General features: G+C 37.3%; 1 protein-coding gene and 1 long non-coding RNA gene across 2 annotated transcripts; both read right to left on the reverse strand.

The window, feature by feature from the left end:
- Window positions 1–2,326: 2,326 nt before the first annotated feature.
- On the reverse strand, window positions 2,327–6,673 carry LOC120331344 (uncharacterized). The gene is made up of 2 exons (XM_078119942.1): window positions 2,823–6,673; window positions 2,327–2,627 (listed from the first exon to the last, which is right to left on the reverse strand). Exon 1 carries the CDS (start codon window positions 6,671–6,673, stop codon window positions 3,575–3,577), a length of 3,099 nt encoding a protein of 1,032 aa, XP_077976068.1. The 3' UTR covers window positions 2,327–2,627; window positions 2,823–3,574.
- A 4,659-nt stretch (window positions 6,674–11,332) lies between these two features.
- LOC144431416 (uncharacterized) lies at window positions 11,333–12,483 on the reverse strand. The gene is made up of 3 exons (XR_013479988.1): window positions 12,343–12,483; window positions 11,825–12,033; window positions 11,333–11,365 (listed from the first exon to the last, which is right to left on the reverse strand). It is a non-coding gene; the product is annotated as an uncharacterized LOC144431416 (long non-coding RNA).
- Between the last annotated feature and the right edge of the window lie 4,955 nt (window positions 12,484–17,438).

The raw sequence follows: 17,438 nt of genomic DNA on the forward strand, positions 1-17,438 counted from the left end.
GTTATCGTTGTTTTTATTTGATTTCATGAGCATTACGCTTTTTTTGTTCATACAAAGCATATTGAAATATCCAAAATAATATTCTTTCAGTTGTGATTTTGAAACCTAGTATTGTAATGTAGGACCTCGAAGCAATATATCTTGGGAAAACCCGAAAATATAATTGCAATTAAGATTCGTGGTACGATTCAGCGGGTTCGTGCGAACTCGTTATTGGAATGAGAGCGTTCTTGTTTCACCGTTCCATTTTTTTTTTCTACTTTAGCCTTTCCAACATGACAAACCACCGTCTGATATTTTTCAGCTTTAGTCCACTGTAAAATATTCATAACGTTGGCGGGTGGATGAGCCTTCCGAATTTCGCCGTGGGATGGTCTGAAAATATTTGTTTCCCATGGGGAACAATGGACCGGGGTTCAGTGGGACAAGTCCTACAGGGCACAATTCGAGAGTGTTTGATACAATAAGTGCTGAGAGACCTAGAGATGCGGTATATTTTGTGTAAGATTATGGTTTCTTTCGACCCATGGCCCAATATGGAATATATTCGAGAATCAATAATATTTCCAGATTCAGACATGGATTCATGATTCATGGACATAAAAGAAGCTTTCAATAGCTTTCAATAGGTGGTGCTTCTTGCGCGTTTGAACGACAATTTTTCATTAGCGGTTCCAATAAGGGCTCAGATTTGTGAAAGACATTGGGATTCGAATAATACCGCGCGGGCCACTCGAAAACTTTCGGCGGGCCACATGTGGCCCGCGGGCCACGGGTTGGACGACCCTAACCTAGATGGTCAACAGCAGCAGCAACTATATCAAATTTATTCATTTTTTTTTAATTTTTCCCCGATTATTATAGGACCCTATACTTCACCTAGAACATTGCTGTTTACATATAGTAAAGCACTTTCTAGTTCAGGGGTTCTCAAACTTTTGGTGTTGCGGAGCCCTTGAAAAGTTAAATATTATTCTAGGAGCCCCAAGATAAATGTTAAAATTGTTACTTTCAGATTAATATTCTTGGGCAAGTTAAAAGTACTTTACTTATTTAAAATGCTGAACCTTTTTTAATAGGATTAACACAAGCCATAAATGAAGCTGAATTTTATACTAAAGCTGTAAATTTGACACTCGACGAACATATTAATAAATTAGAAGTCGAATCTTTTCTCTTTTGACATTTTTGGAAGACTTAACAGGCCGCTAATAACGTGCGCGATTTTATTTTGTTACAATCGCCGATTTTTTTCGTCAGCATGGCGTGTTTTAAACATCTTTACGCCGGTGTTTATTCTCCCTAAATCAAAAATTTCCCTCGGCATATACATGTATTGTTACACAATGACGACGTTAATTCCTTTTTTGTTCTCGTGGGAAATTATGAGTTTAATGTGAAAAACATGTTACCATATAATAGTCATCTGCGACGAAATGTTAAAAATTATAATTAATAAAGAGATAAATCCGCAACTCAAATTTCTTGATTGAAAAACGGCATTCTAAAATATTAAAACTGAAACTTAAAATGGAAGATCACACGTTTGGCTTCAGCAGACTCACCTCAGATTGAAAACGCTTTTATAGACATTGTAAATCACAAAATTTGGTGTTATGTTAGGTTTTCGTCGTAGTAACTGCGAAATCGAAACACAGTCAATTGTGCGCGCGATGTACCTTTTTTTCTCATTCTGAAACTACCGACGAAGCCGCACGCAATCAATTGTGCGCGCGATCCACGATGTACCTTTTTTCATTCTGAAACTACCGACGGAGCCGAATGCAATAAAATAAATTCTAATTGTTCGTATTTTGCCCAGACATTGTGATTTTTTAAACGGCGATATCCTGCTTAAAAATAATCTAAGGTGCGAAAGAACAAATCAAGTTTGTTTGCGAAAATACGACTCCACTTTATTTATTGTTGGCAGTTTATTACATATTTTATGTTATTTTAGAATAGTATTCTTTCATTTTAGTAATCCTAATACTAATCTCGAATCAAACTTGAGTAAAGATGATCACAATTACATTATAACGAAGAGACACGTTGAATGCTCGCATCGGTCATGGATTGAATATTTCACGCAACAGAAATTTCGTTATCCGTTTTTTTAATGGCGAAGAATGTTGCGCGGAAATTTCCGATTCCAATTTTGAACCACCTCCCTCTTAAGAATCCTGGCTGCGCTCCTGCTTATAAATAATGTCATTTTTAATTCAGCCTCTTTACCATATTTCGAGGCTGTATTGTTGTCAGATTTTATCAACGCTGTTATTGCTTCTTTCAACAGTTACAAAATTTTGAGTCAGTATTTCGAAGAGTAATCAAATAGCTCGCGGAGCCCCTGGGTTTCTCTCGCGGAGCCTTGGTGCTCCGTACGGAGCACTTTGAGAACCTATGTAATCTAGTTCATTTCGCACACTTTTCCCTCCGTGTCCCTCAAAATTCATTACTTGGAAACTTGATCGACTTTGTGTAACAGCCGTTCTTTGTGACCTGGACGACACCGACTGCACACTAGATATTTATTAACAGTTCAATAACGCGGTCTTTCAAGCCCCAAGTTTGTATCCTCAATCCAGAAAATCACACAACTCGAAGTATACAGTTGACTCGGTTATCTTAATACAAACGTAAAAACAAATCAATACAAAATAATTGCAATAAATAAATAATCGCACACAATTCGGCCTTTAGAAAGCCTACTCAAATTTATGAACACAATTATCAAACATAGTTAATTATTAAGTCGAACCAAATTACTATTAAATAACTTGCAGCCTTCACATCAGAAAGAGTTGCAAAGTATAACATACCGAATTTGTCTGCTCTTCCAGGCTTAAATTATCATAAGTTGAACATGAAATCATTCGTCAATGAAATCCGAACAAATCAATCAAATAAACTATAACTGTAAAATCAATCACAAAAGGCCATTTAATGCTCATAAAATATCCCTAAACTAGGCCTGTGGGCAGCCATAATCTACATTATTTAATCGTCCTACAGTCAAAACAGAAAGCCAAGGTCGCTGAACAAGTTTAACTTATTTACAAATTACAACGAAACGAGCGCCATTCTCTGCAAAAGTAAAGCGCTATCTAAAGCAAATTACCGAAACTATCCATGTCTAAGCGAGACATGTCTGGGCAAGCAATTGCCACGGAGACTCTCTCAATTGTTTCGTAACAAAGTGTGTGGAAGCACACTGTCAATCAAGGGAACTTACGGCGTCAACAATAACAAATAAATTACTACACAAGTTAAACGGACGCAATGTTTAAGTCAATACAAAAATCAAGTGAATGCGATTCTCGATGTAACATTCCCCCAGCCAGATGTTGGAACCCAGTGGAAACATCTTACTCACAAATTTCTTACATCGAGGATATCACACACTTGAAAACATTTTACTCAATAACTCTATGAATCAAGCACAACTTTGCAATTTGCCTTCTCAATAAACCCCTGGATGTCTTCACAGTAACTTGACGCACAGCTCCAAGTTTATCAGGTGTAGTTTCCATAACACGTCCAGTCTGCCACTTCCCTCTGGGTATAGTATTGTCTACAAGTAGCACAATATCACCAACTTCCATATTACGTTCTTTAGAGGTCCATTTCTGTCGTGTCTGAAGTATTCTTTGGTCCATCTGATCCAAAACTGATCAGCTAAATACTGAATTTGTCGCCATCTTCGTCGAGTGTAACAATCCTTTTTGTCGAATATGCCAGGAGGTAAATTACTTGTAGGACTCAGTAACAGCAAGTGATTTGGAGTGAGTGGCTCATCATCTTTCGGATCGAAACTTATTGGAGTGATGGGTCTGGAATTCAACTGTGATTCCACTTCACAAAAAATAGTAGCCAAAGCTTCATCTGACACCAACTGATCGTGTAAGAGAGCAACCAAAATCTTTCGAACTGATCGAATTAATCTTTCGTAACATCCTCCAAAATTAGAAGCAGTAGGTGGATTGAATTGAAATTTAATATTCTCCTGACGCAAAAATTGTCCAACTTTGCTTGAATTCCAAACTTCTATTTCTTTACGTAGGATTTTATTTGCTGCAACGAAGTTACTACCGTTGTCACAGATGAACTTGAATGGTCTACTTCTACGTGCAATAAATCTTCTTAACGCATTTATGAATGAATCTGCATCCATCGAGTATGCAACTTCCAAGTGTACGGCACGAGTTGTCATGCATGTAAATATACAGCCCCACCTCTTGACAGTATTTCGTCCTTGCTTCACAAGAAAATGTCCAAAGTAGTCCACTCCAACATACGAAAATGGTCTTTCACCTGGTGTGACTCTTTCTTTCGGAAGATCTGCCACAATCTGTTTACTCACAGGTGAACTTCTTCTTAGACAAAACATGCATTTTCCGATAACAGATTTCACCATAGCGCCTCCTTTAACAATCCAAAATCGTTGTCTCAGAGAAGTCCATGTACTCCCCATACCAGAATGATGTGTAGATACATGATGTTCTCTTATAATCATCTCAGTCACATGATGCTTATGTGGAAGTATAATCGGATGTTTAACATCAAAATCAACCGGTGCATTTCTCAATCTCCCACCAACTCTGATGAAGCCATCTTTCATAATCGGATTGAGTTTATGCAGGAAATTTGCAATCTTCAATCTCTTCAGTACTTGTTTCCCAGATGTACTTTTATGATTGGCTTTCTGCAATGCATCAATAACTTCGCCAAATTCTTGTCTTTGTATGTATTTCAAAATGTCGTCTCCAGCAACTCGCAATTCTTCAACTTCAAGTTTCTCATTGCACTTATATTTCTTCTTCTTCTCATGAAGGTATTCTTTAAATCGAATCATCCATGCACTTGCCTTTTTCAATTTATACCATGTTGAGAAATATGAAATGAATTTATCCATTGGCTTCAAAGCAAACTCAGAAACATAATTCGCAACAACTCGTGGCTTGCATCTTACAAATTTATCAGGAAGCTCAGGTAACTGTACTGGCGGTTTAGGCCAATGTTCCTCTTGCTCTTGGAGAAATGATGGTCCTTTTAGCCATCGTCCATCCATCAATGACTGTACCGACAACCCTCTGGATGCATCATCTGCCGGATTCAAATCTGTAGGTACATATATCCACTGCAAAGCATTCGATCCCTCTTCAATCTTTGCAAGTCGATTTGCCACAAATGTTGGAAATCTTCGTGATGTATTGTTAATACTCAAAAGCACAGAAGTCGAGTCTGTCCAAAACATCGACTCTATTTCTTCGAAGTCTAATTCACGTCTCGGAAATAAATCTAATTTAACTGCAAGAGCTGCAGCAGTCAACTCCAGTCGTGGTATTGAAACAGTTTTGATGGGTGCAAGTCGAGCTTTTCCTAAAAGAAACGCAACATGAATCTTCCCATCTTCATTGATTAGTCGCAAATACGATACAGTTCCATAGGCAACTGCAGAGCCATCTGCAAAATGGTGTATTTGACGAGTCACAATATTGCCAAAACCAGAAGGCGCAAAACATCTTTGCATGAATATATTCTCAAGTCCGGGAATATCTTTGAGCCATCTGTTCCACAATAAATTTTCACTATTCGATATTTCATCGTCCCATCCATAATTATTTCGACATAACTGCTGCATCAATATCCTTGCCTTTAGTATTACAGGTGCCACTATTCCCATCGGGTCAAATATCGAACTGAGTACAGACAAAATCCCTCGTTTTGTTGCGGGTTTTGATTTCACATTAACATCAAATCCAAAACAATCTTCTTGGATATTCCACTTTATTCCGAGTACTCGATCGATCTTTTCAGGTTCTAAATTTACACTTGACGCAGAGTCTGCTCTGTCTTTAGCAGGAATCTCCGACAGAACTTCAGGATTGGAACTTTTCCACTTTGCTAGATGAAATCCTTTTTTCTCCAGCAATTTATTCGTTTCTCGAACAATATGAATTCCCTGGTTTACAGTAGATGAGCCATTCAGGTAATCATCAACATAAAAATTTCGCTCAACTCCTTTGACAACTTTTTCGTCAAATTCATCTTGGTGATCTTGAGCCGTCTTCTTCAAACTCCAATTAGCGCAAAATGGAGATGAGACGCTTCCAAATATGTGCCTGACCATAAAATATTCTGATGGATCCTGTGACAAATCACCTCCAGGCCACCACATAAATCGCAATACATTCCAATCCTTTGGGTGCACTTTCACCTGATGAAACATTGCTTCGATGTCAGCCACAATAGCTATTTCGTGTTGTCTAAAGCGGAGAAGTGTTCCAAGTAGAGAATTTGCCGAATCCGGGCCTCTCAATAGTTGGTCATTCAAGGAAGTATTCATACAACGTGATGCAGCGTCAAAAACAACGCGTACCTTGCCTGGCTTTTGTTCAGAAAACACAGGGTGATGAGGCAAGTACCAAACTGCACCTTTATTGCCAACTTTATATTCATTCGGGATACGTTTTGCAAATCCAAGACTAATATATTTCTCCATAGTATCACAGTACTTCTTTTTCAAAACAGGATCACTTTTCAATTTTCGTTCAATGTACTTTAAGCGTTTCATCGCAACACTTCGATTGTCTGGCAAATCAGGACATCCTGGCTTCCATGGAAATGGTAACTGATAATGTCCGTCCACGATCTCAACTGAATCTTCCATCAATTGCAATGCCTATTTGTCTTCCTTAGACATTGATGGAATAGGCGACAGTGAAACATCTTTAAAATCACTTTCCCACAAACATTTGATTTGCTGACTCAGCAGGTCTTCCTCTTGCACTTGAACGCAATGAATGTGAACATCACTGTTTCTCTCGTGAGATAAAGCTGGTCCAACCAATGACCATCCTAAAATGGATTTCTTCGCCGAAGGTTCATTGTGTTTCCCTCGTTTCTCATCCATTGTCCAAAACACTTTAGGGACATTTACCCCAATCATCAACATCACATCTTTACACGGCAGAGTAGGAATCTTCAATCCCTCCAAATGTGCATAACTTTGTACATCAAATTGTGCTTCATTAGCTTTAACAGGCAGTCTATTCACAGTTAGCACATGAGATAAATCAACACTTTCTCTACCATCAAGTGATTTTACAGTAAAATCAACCGCATAACCATCTTGTGATGTTGGTACCGAATTCACAGTTGTCAACGAAAACTGCGTTTTCTTGCCTCTCAAATTCAATAGATCAAGAAGTCGCTCATCGCATAAGCAAGCAGTAGAGCCTTCATCTAGAAATGCATACGTTTCTATTTCTCTTCTGTTGGCACAGAAATTGACAGGTACAATATTCAAAAAACATTCTGCTGAGCTTTTTGAAGTCGCATATGCTTCAACTTTTGACTCATGCATACCAGCAGCATTTTCTGTCTGGGTACATGTCTCTTGTTCTCTTCTGTGCAATAAAGTATTATGTTTCAACCTACATCCGTCAACAGTACAAGCAGGTGGTTTATGACAATTTCTCGACAGATGACCATATACAAAACAATTATCGCACAATCTTGCCTTTCTAACAATCTTCAAGCGGTCACCGTAACACTGCTGTCAACAGCTGAAGTCACAGCAGTAGAATGAGCGTGAATCTTTCGCCTATTCGATGATTGAAATCGTGAACGATATTGCTGTTCTTGCTCCCTTCGAGCTCTCAAGGCTTTTCCATAAGGCGTATTTGCAGCCGCAGCCTTTTTCTTCATAAATCGAACAAGATCTTTAAATCTCACTTCCCTATCTTGTCCATCTAATTCTGCCACTGATTCTTCCCAGTTGTTCTGCAACTTGAGAGGAAGTCGTAATACGATGGACAAAATAGTATCAAAATTATCCAAATCCCCAAAATATTTCAAATGTGTCAAAGTGACTAAACATTCTTCTAATGTTTGAGAAAGACGTAACAAACCTTCGTTATCTCCAGGTTTCAACCATGGTCCTTTAGTCAACTTTTCTGAATATTTTCTAGCCACAAGCATTGGTCGACCGTATGTCTTTCTGAGCAAATCGCATGATTCTTTATAACCTTCATCGGGTGGCAACATTGTACAGTGCATAATCAGTTCCCTCGCATCACCTTCGCAGTATTGTACCAAATATGACAACTTTGTACTTGTATCATGTACTCTTCTATCAATATTTAAGTTGAAGTTAGTGATAAACCGGACATATTCAGTCTCTATTCCACTAAAATGCAATAATTCAGGTCGAGGTCTATCAATTCCGTCTTGCAACATAGATGCCATATTGCCCAATAAACTTTCCACATTCGGTGACGATTGATCATGTGTGTTTCTTTGTTGTGGGATGTGTGGTTCTGTGTACGGAGGTCGGTCCACTGATTCATACTGATCAGGAATATTCACATTCACATCATCTCGCACATTATCAGTAGAAGCAGGTCTTCTAACATTTAGTACAGGATTTTCCATTCTGACTCGAGATTGTGATAACAAATCTAATGCTGGCAATTTAGGTCTCACATCAGGAGGCTTTAACACCGACACTCCTATTTCATTCACTGGTACTTCTTGGTTTTGATTAGGTGAATGTGAACGAGACATATTTTCATATAATGACATACCTTCGTCTCCCTGCGAAGCATTTTCCCATACATCGGCTGCTATACAGGCTGATTCATATGCATGCTGCAATTCCAAACTCTTTGTTCCACTTTGAGCATCTTCTTCAATTTGTCTAGCTCTTATTTCAGCATCGCGCTTCAGCTTTTCAGCCTTCATTCGAGCTTCTCGCTCTTGATGTGCAGCCTCTTGTTTAAGCTTTTGTGCTTCTTGCTCTAGCCTTTCGGCTTCAAGTTGGGCATCTAATTTCATTTTCTCCGCTGCCATTTTCGCATCGTCTTTTCGCTTTTTTGCGGCATCTTTTTCTACTTGCTGCCAAATACTAGCATGAGCAAGTTCTCTGATGGCAATGGCTTCTGTACGTTTAGTACTCGAACTTGAACTGGCACACGAACGACGGGAACTTTTCCCAGAAATTACAGAACGTGCTTCAGGGCTATGTGTCGATGATTTATGACCATCAGCGTCACTCTTTTTGAACCAATCACGTAAGTGCACATTAAATTCTTGAAACTCGCGCAGTTCACACTGGAAAAATTCGCTGACATTTCTCCGATCTTCTTCAGAACGTAAAGTACTCACATGAATTTCATGAGCATTTGAATACTCGGTGAACCGTTTGTCAATGTCAGCACTTTTCAATTTCAACAAATCTCGATTTTTGTAGTCTGTCATAAGTCTCTCAGCATCTTGATATAATTCCTTCAGACGAGCACGTAACTCTTCTAAATTTGATTTCGAAACAGATTCTGCGTCCATAATGTACAATTACAGTGCTCATCAAACAAGCAACCCAAAAGTTTAAATGTTCAACAGTAGGATGATTTCTTCCAATTTGACGTTATACCGAACTCCTGCCGGCATTCGACGATACTTTATTTATGCAATATCAAACGTTATATGCATAAATTCGATAACTTTATTTGCGGAAATTCGATAACTTTAATGTAACAGCCGTTCTTTGTGACCTGGACGACACCGACTGCACACTAGATATTTATTAACAGTTCAATAACGCGGTCTTTCAAGCCCCAAGTTTGTATCCTCAATCCAGAAAATCACACAACTCGAAGTATACAGTTGACTCGGTTATCTTAATACAAACGTAAAAACAAATCAATACAAAATAATTGCAATAAATAAATAATCGCACACAATTCGGCCTTTAGAAAGCCTACTCAAATTTATGAACACAATTATCAAACATAGTTAATTATTAAGTCGAACCAAATTACTATTAAATAACTTGCAGCCTTCACATCAGAAAGAGTTGCAAAGTATAACATACCGAATTTGTCTGCTCTTCCAGGCTTAAATTATCATAAGTTGAACATGAAATCATTCGTCAATGAAATCCGAACAAATCAATTAAATAAACTATAACTGTAAAATCAATCACAAAAGGCCATTTAATGCTCATAAAATATCCCTAAACTAGGCCTGTGGGCATCCATAATCTACATTATTTAATCGTCCTACAGTCAAAACAGAAAGCCAAGGTCGCTGAACAAGTTTAACTTATTTACAAATTACAACGAAACGAGCGCCATTTTCTGCAAAAGTAAAGCGCTATCTAAAGCAAATTACCGAAACTATCCATGTCTAAGCGAGACATGTCTGGGCAAGCAATTGCCACGAAGACTCTCTCAATTGTTTCGTAACAAAGTGTGTGGAAGCACACTGTCAATCAAGGGAACTTACGGCGTCAACAATAACAAATAAATTACTACACAAGTTAAACGGACGCAATGTTTAAGTCAATACAAAAATCAAGTGAATGCGATTCTCGATGTAACACTTTGTGTAAACCAATCAAATTATTTGAAATATTGAAAGTAGGCTATTCTAAACAATGTATATCGAACGAGCATTAAAATCGGTGACCCAAAAGCAATTATGTTCAATATGTTTCGGATTGTGATATAGCGAATCACTGATATTATGTAAAGCAATATTTAGCGTTTTTGTGGTATTGCGACGAATTTTGTTATTTCTCCCGAGTTCTCGACTTTCGTTTGTTGGCTCTCAACTTATTTCCACTTCCACAATTAAGCGATCGCATCAGATTATACAAAATATAAAAATAATGCTTCCCAGGCCTGTCGAAAGCAAAGTTACTATTCTAAAATAAACATTCTACTATAGACTACGATATATTTGTTACATTATTCTATAATAAAATGAGTAGATAAATATAAGTCCTAATAACTGTCAGATAATGTAATATTTGCGTCGTTGCATTATTTCGTTGGGATGTCGAAAGCGCCCATAACATCTGAGCATTGAGAATTATTTAGAGGTGAAATGGCGTTCAAATCAATCAAAGCATTCCTAATGTCAAGAAGGTCTTTTGCTGATAGATATGGTGTTGGTGTATACACACCGATCCACTGAATCCCTGCAATATATTAACTATTGTGAAATAATCAACAATAAGTGCGATGCCATTTTACGTAACAAAAGATGAGTATGGCAGCTGTTCTCTTGTGCTTGTCTGATTTCCCTGGCAGCACAATACTCAAAACCACATTTCAAAGTTATACTTCGATTTCAGTTAACGCATTTGCTGTAACTTGAAACAGTTAATTTACAAATAAGATGCTTTACTCGTTTTCATAAACTTACGGTTGTGCATGAATAAAAAACTAATTCGTTTCTTGCCATTTCCAAATCATAAACAAATTACCTTCAAATATATCACAATCACTACAAACGATGTATGTTAAATAGTCGGTTGCAACCATGATCTCCGTGTCGCCATTTTCAATAGATTCAACTGTAACCGTACGTACACACATGGATTATACAAACGGCTGTGTTATCATAGTGATCACAATCGAAGTAATTGTTCACACTATATAGAAATATTGAATCGATCAGATTATAAAATGTTATTTCTTAAAACTGCCCTCGTTGACTACTGAGTTGCTTGGTTTATTAGATATCAGATATTGCTTTTTTTGCTAAAAATGGATTCCAGTCCATAGTAACTTTTTTAATAAATCGAATATTCTAGTATCTCGTCCGTTGGCCCTATACCACGTTTTCACATACTTATTTCCACGCAGGGCTGTATTCACGAAAAAAGCTCATTCTTCAGCTCCCCCTGTCTGCTGCTTTCGAACATGTATATATAATTTGTGTACTTATCTGAAATGCCTCATGGTAACTATTAGTTTGTAAAACTTAATCGCTGTGAAATCCTGATGAATTCCTTTTGAAAATAACACAATACCTTCTTGCGCAGCTGCTGTGTCATGGACGTGAGAAGAAACTCGAGAGTCGGCTTCTCTATGATCTGCGTCTTCTGTATTTATAGAAATAGTTCCAATTTACAACTAATAAATCAGGTAGTGTTTAACAACCGAGATCTCACGAATTCCTCGATATGTTGCTGTTTCCTTGGTTTTGAAAAGTGCGACCACGAATTCTTTAGGCTCAGATCTATGTTTGAAAATATAAATAACGTGTAATAGACTGCATTGTTAAAATAGAATTATGAAGCTGCTTCAGATTCATATTATATTAAGCTTTCTAAAACAATGTTTCTCATTATCTACTCAAAAAGAAATAGCAGGTGAACATCCAATTTTGTTAATGTGATTCGCACAATCCTTCACAGGATACACTCAAAATTTATTTATCTGCACAATCGATATGCTTTGGCGCCCTAATAACAGAATGTTGCTGCCGCGGAAATGCGATGTCAAAATGCCCATTGAACCCAACAATATCATTATCATAGTAACTTACCCAGAATAAAAACAGTTCTTAGAATGAAATTTCACATGCTTTCGAGGTCATTTGTGATATTTTTTTACCACTTGACAATTGACAACTTTCGAAAATATTTCATATGATGATTTGAACGAAAGATACCAACCTGACGATGAAATCTATTAAAACAAAGTTAAATATTATCGAATATCAATTAAAATATATTTTTGTTATCTTCCAGAATTACCATATTTTCATAGTTTCAATGATTGTGAGACTGAGCACGCATTGCAGCACCATATTGCAGCGAGAACACATACTTGTACAAAAATGAAGTAAATTTATTAAACATTGTTTACCCATGAACTTCTGTTTGTGTATGATTATACCAGAAAGTTACAGTAGTCCAGGACGCTTTGCACAAAAGTCATGTTCTCTCTAGAACAGGGGTCCGCAACTACTTTTTAGCGCGATCTAAAAAAAAATTTTCTAACTTCTCGCGACCCAAGCATTTGGTAAACATGTAATTAGTTATCGATTTTGAGACTATTGTCGACACTAGCATTTTTCTTGCACAAAATTATATGAAACTTATCACATAAAATTGCGAATAATAGCGTTTATTATGACTAATGCAAATTATAAGCTTTGTGTATAATACACAACATATCAAATCGAGTTTTAATTTGGGAGACGGCAACTCGAAGATATTTTTCGACGCTTCACTGAATTATATCAACAAAACAGCTTTATTGACGAATATATTCTTTACGTGACAAAATTTGATATGAGAAACTAACAAGTATATAATTCACAATCACTCGTTTAATGAGCCTATAATTGATTATAATTAGAGAAATGGCAACAGAACGTAAAAAAGTTGATGCTGAGCGCAAATGGTTTTATGACGCTTAAAATATTCAAATGATCAGTCTTCGCGCACTGCTTGAAATTTCTGGGTGAAAAAATGTGATTCATTGGCCATTCCTTTGGTTTTTAACTTTCTAAAATACGTGCTACCCGCCAATGACTTGCAACCTTTATTTTTGGCCCACAAACGACAAAAGTTTGCCGACCTCTGGTTTAGACTTTAGAGACAGTGAAGTAATACAGTCATCACAACTCAAATGCTCGACCCACTGCCCTATCTTCTTCCACTTTACTATTCTCGATCCTCTGCCCTGTCTCCCTCGCCTCGGCCAACTGCTCCACCTCCCTCAACCTTCTTATCCTCGACCAACCGTCCTATCCTTAACCGACTGTCCTATTTCCCCCAACCTTCCTATCCCCTTCAACCTCTTTATCCTCGACTCATAGCCCGAGTATGCCAATGAGATGATTCAATCGTACGTCGACAAAACATGATTGACGGCATTCGTAAATGTAGGCTGGAATCTCAATTGGTAATCAATAACTATAATTAGTGGCTTAAAATGTGCTACTAATTAAGCTACTGATGGCATCGGGTTTGAGGTGACTGTTTTCAAAATTTTGAAAGGCCATTCGATATCGACATACCTGAGTTCATTTTCAGAAACTCATTCAATGTCGCCTGTATTTCCGTGCAAGGCAAAACGATGAGGAAATAATCGAATATTTGCACGCTTAGTCATTTTCAACGAATGTTATGCCATATTCTGTTGTATATACAAATTTCTTTTACGTTACTGAGAAGGCTGAAAAGTCAAAAACAGTCAAAAATATAAGTCGCTCAGTGAGTGTAATCCCTTCCAAACTATTTTTAAGCCATGAAATGTTTTGTCATAGCTATCGTTGCCAACTGCCCTTTAATTCAGCGTATAGACCCAAAATGAATGAACGAGGTTGATTGACTATGAGCATCTATACCCACAGTTATATACACTAATTCAAATAGGCTACATGTCAACATAATTATTTTGCAGTATACAACCTTCCTCTAGCACATTTTCAGAATCATATCGGCTGATGCAAGCCATTCCATATTGATATCAGACGGGATAGGAAAGGGCGTTTCCAAAGATACTTCATGATTTCTATAGCTTTGTTTACAATCCTCTTCCATGTACTCGGATATATCTGTACATTTTCTATGTGTACTTTACAGTTGTAAAGTTTTGGGTATTTTATAGAATAGAAATGGCTAAATATAATTCAGAAATAAAACAAATTCACTCCGAAATATGCGCCTTTTGAAATTGAAGATGTTAAAAAAGTTACAGTCAGGAATTTGTATCACGGACTCAAACGGACTCAAATATTTTACTATGCTTTGGAATGAATAACCAAACAGGAGAAAATCCCATAAAATTAATTAAGCGAAAACGAGTGAAACGACGTCATGGATATACATTGTCAAACACCGGAAAATCTTTAAACATAATGACGGTATGCAACTGAAACGAACGAGATTTATAGAAAAATTCAGTCACGCCGTGGAAAATTTTGTTAATTCCTCAGGCTAATTAACTTTTAAGCATATATTTTTGCCTATTTCTTTAAACTTTTCCTCCTTCTCCATAAAAAATATCTAAATTAATGAATCACAAGTTAAGTAAAGTTTTATCTCGAAAATTTATGTTTGTCAAACACACTGTTGACAAATTGAAAGTTTTATAAGAGTCGTAAAAATAATTCGTAGCATAAATTGATGAGAGATATCACAAAGTGTGGGGTCAAATTATAGTGTTTCCGTAGTATGTGCACCAAGATGGCGCACAACCTGAACATAGTATGTGTATCAGGTTAGGGTTAAGGTTGTGCGCCATCTTTGTGCACATACTACGGGAGCGCCCAAATTATTATCAAAGTAGTGAAGCGCCTTTTTCGACCTATACTGGTATACCTGAACAACAAGAGGCGATCTAAATGAGGACTTCACCTGAACGAATCATTGAATTGCCGCTGTATGGAATGTTGGCTTGGCCAATTGAGGTAAAATTTTATTAAGTAAAAGTCGATTGCAGTCACTTCAAAGATTGCAGTATAGACCCTACCCAACATGAGGCAGTAAAAAGGAGGACGTCTCAAAAATGTCGTGTCCCACTCGTCCTAGTTTTCCCACCTGTGCCATGTATCCCAATTGCCTCACTTGTGCCACGTGTCCCATTTGCCGGCCTAATTGTCCCGCTTGTCCTATTTCCTACCCCACTTGTCGGACGTATCTCACTTGTCCTACAAGCCCGGCTTATCCCACGTGTCCCGCTTGCCCCACTTATCCTACATACGTGGAACAAATGAGACACGACAAATATCAATTTAATATGTTCTGGAATACCTGTTCGTCAATCTGAAATAATGATAACTATAAATATAGTTTGCAAAAAACTATTTCATCCTGTCTGTCTTCTACAATCCAGATGAGAAATAAATATTATCGGAATATTTTTATACATAGTGATTACATAAGGTTAAATCATGTACAATTCACCTATACGCCAATTCTCATCACCTTGGGAAAAGTATGACATCGTAACCCGGAAAATCTGGGTAATACAACTAGGTTCATTACTCACGAATCCACGATTTAAGATATCGTTAACACTAGGCTCTTATTTATTTGTTCTCATATCCACAACCCAGACATTCATGGTGCAACCTTTCGGTCATACTGATTTCAAGCACTATAAGCTTCTAAGCAATATATTCAAGTCATACTTGATCCCTTCTGTAGGACTTCTATTGCACATCATTCCGCTCTTGTTACTATTTCCCTATTCGTCGCCACTTATCCTGTTATCATACTCACGTATTTACCCGATTTTCAAAATTTCGAAATACATAAATTATATCAATTCAAAGCAAAATTAAGACTAATATGATAGCCCTGTAGGTGAAATCAGTACGCGTAGGGTAATATTCTTTAAAACGGCTCCGAGTTATAGGGTATTACTGAAGCCTTGTCCTGTCATTAGGACCCCCAAATAAAAGTCTTCATGCAATAACTTCTGGCATTCTGAACACCTTACAATCTCGCATCACACTAAATATGATGTGAGCATGTAGGCGGCGCACGATGCAATCTCCAAGGACGGTGCGGTATACTTTACGTTGGAAGTAACTTTACTATGTACACAGCTTACAAGCCGAAAAAGAAACCCCAAACTAATTACACAATCAGCACTTCAGAACCCACTCTCCTACCAAAACGTACTTCACATATATGATATATATATATTATAACATGCGTCCTTCCGTGAATTACTTTCTCTCTTTACTCTCCACCTACCTACGCGAAGAGAAGCTTCAATCAAATATGGAAAATAATGGTACCTTACGAAGACATATATATAACTTGAATCAAAGTTTGGGATCGGACTCTGCTTCCAGCGTCATCTAAGGTCAGCTCTTTTATTGAAGTGGCTGTAATCGATTTCTGCTGATTCAAACCCTACAAATAATGCCATGAAAACTAAGCCGATTTTATGTAAATGTTAATTTTTGTTTACCTTTTAAATAGACAAAAATACAGATAGAGAGAGCTGATAGAAACTAAAGAAAGTATATTGTGCACTGTGTAAGAACATCTAAAAACGATTGGTGACTCAAAGGCAAATGGGCTCAATAGAGTCCCTGGTTTATCATAGCTAGTAAAAGCAGGAAAAACGGTTTTAATGGATTTATTTGCCACAGGTCTCGTGTCTCAGCGTTCAGCTTTTGTTTGATAGAATTCCACTCATCTCTAGTTCCACAGAGAAACAAATTGATCAGATTGAACGAGAATGAAAAACACCGTTTTTCTCTGAAATATGCAGAAGTCTTCGTTTTTATTCTAAAAAGGTATTTATTATTTATTCCATTCTAAAGGAGCAATGTCCGAAGATGGGTACGAATGTACAATGACTAACAATGACACAGTACCGGTAGCCTACGGTGTCTACAAATGCCGTTTCTAATTTGTGTCATTTTAGGGCATTTGTCTCACATATAACAAATGTCTCACTATTCCAACTGTTACCATATAGATTATAGAATATATATTATATATATATATTGCTGGAGGGCTTTAACGTTTATTTATTTTAAAAATCTCTGTGGGTTCTGAGGGATTCGTTTTTTTTTGTGCGATTTTGTCTCCTGTGACAGATTGGATACCCATACTACTTAGTTTCGGCATTCTTGTCCGTCCAGAATTTGAACATCGTGCTCTTGTT

The sequence above is a fragment of the Styela clava genome, chromosome 2, assembly GCF_964204865.1.
Source record: "Styela clava chromosome 2, kaStyClav1.hap1.2, whole genome shotgun sequence".
NCBI lineage: Eukaryota > Metazoa > Chordata > Ascidiacea > Stolidobranchia > Styelidae > Styela > Styela clava.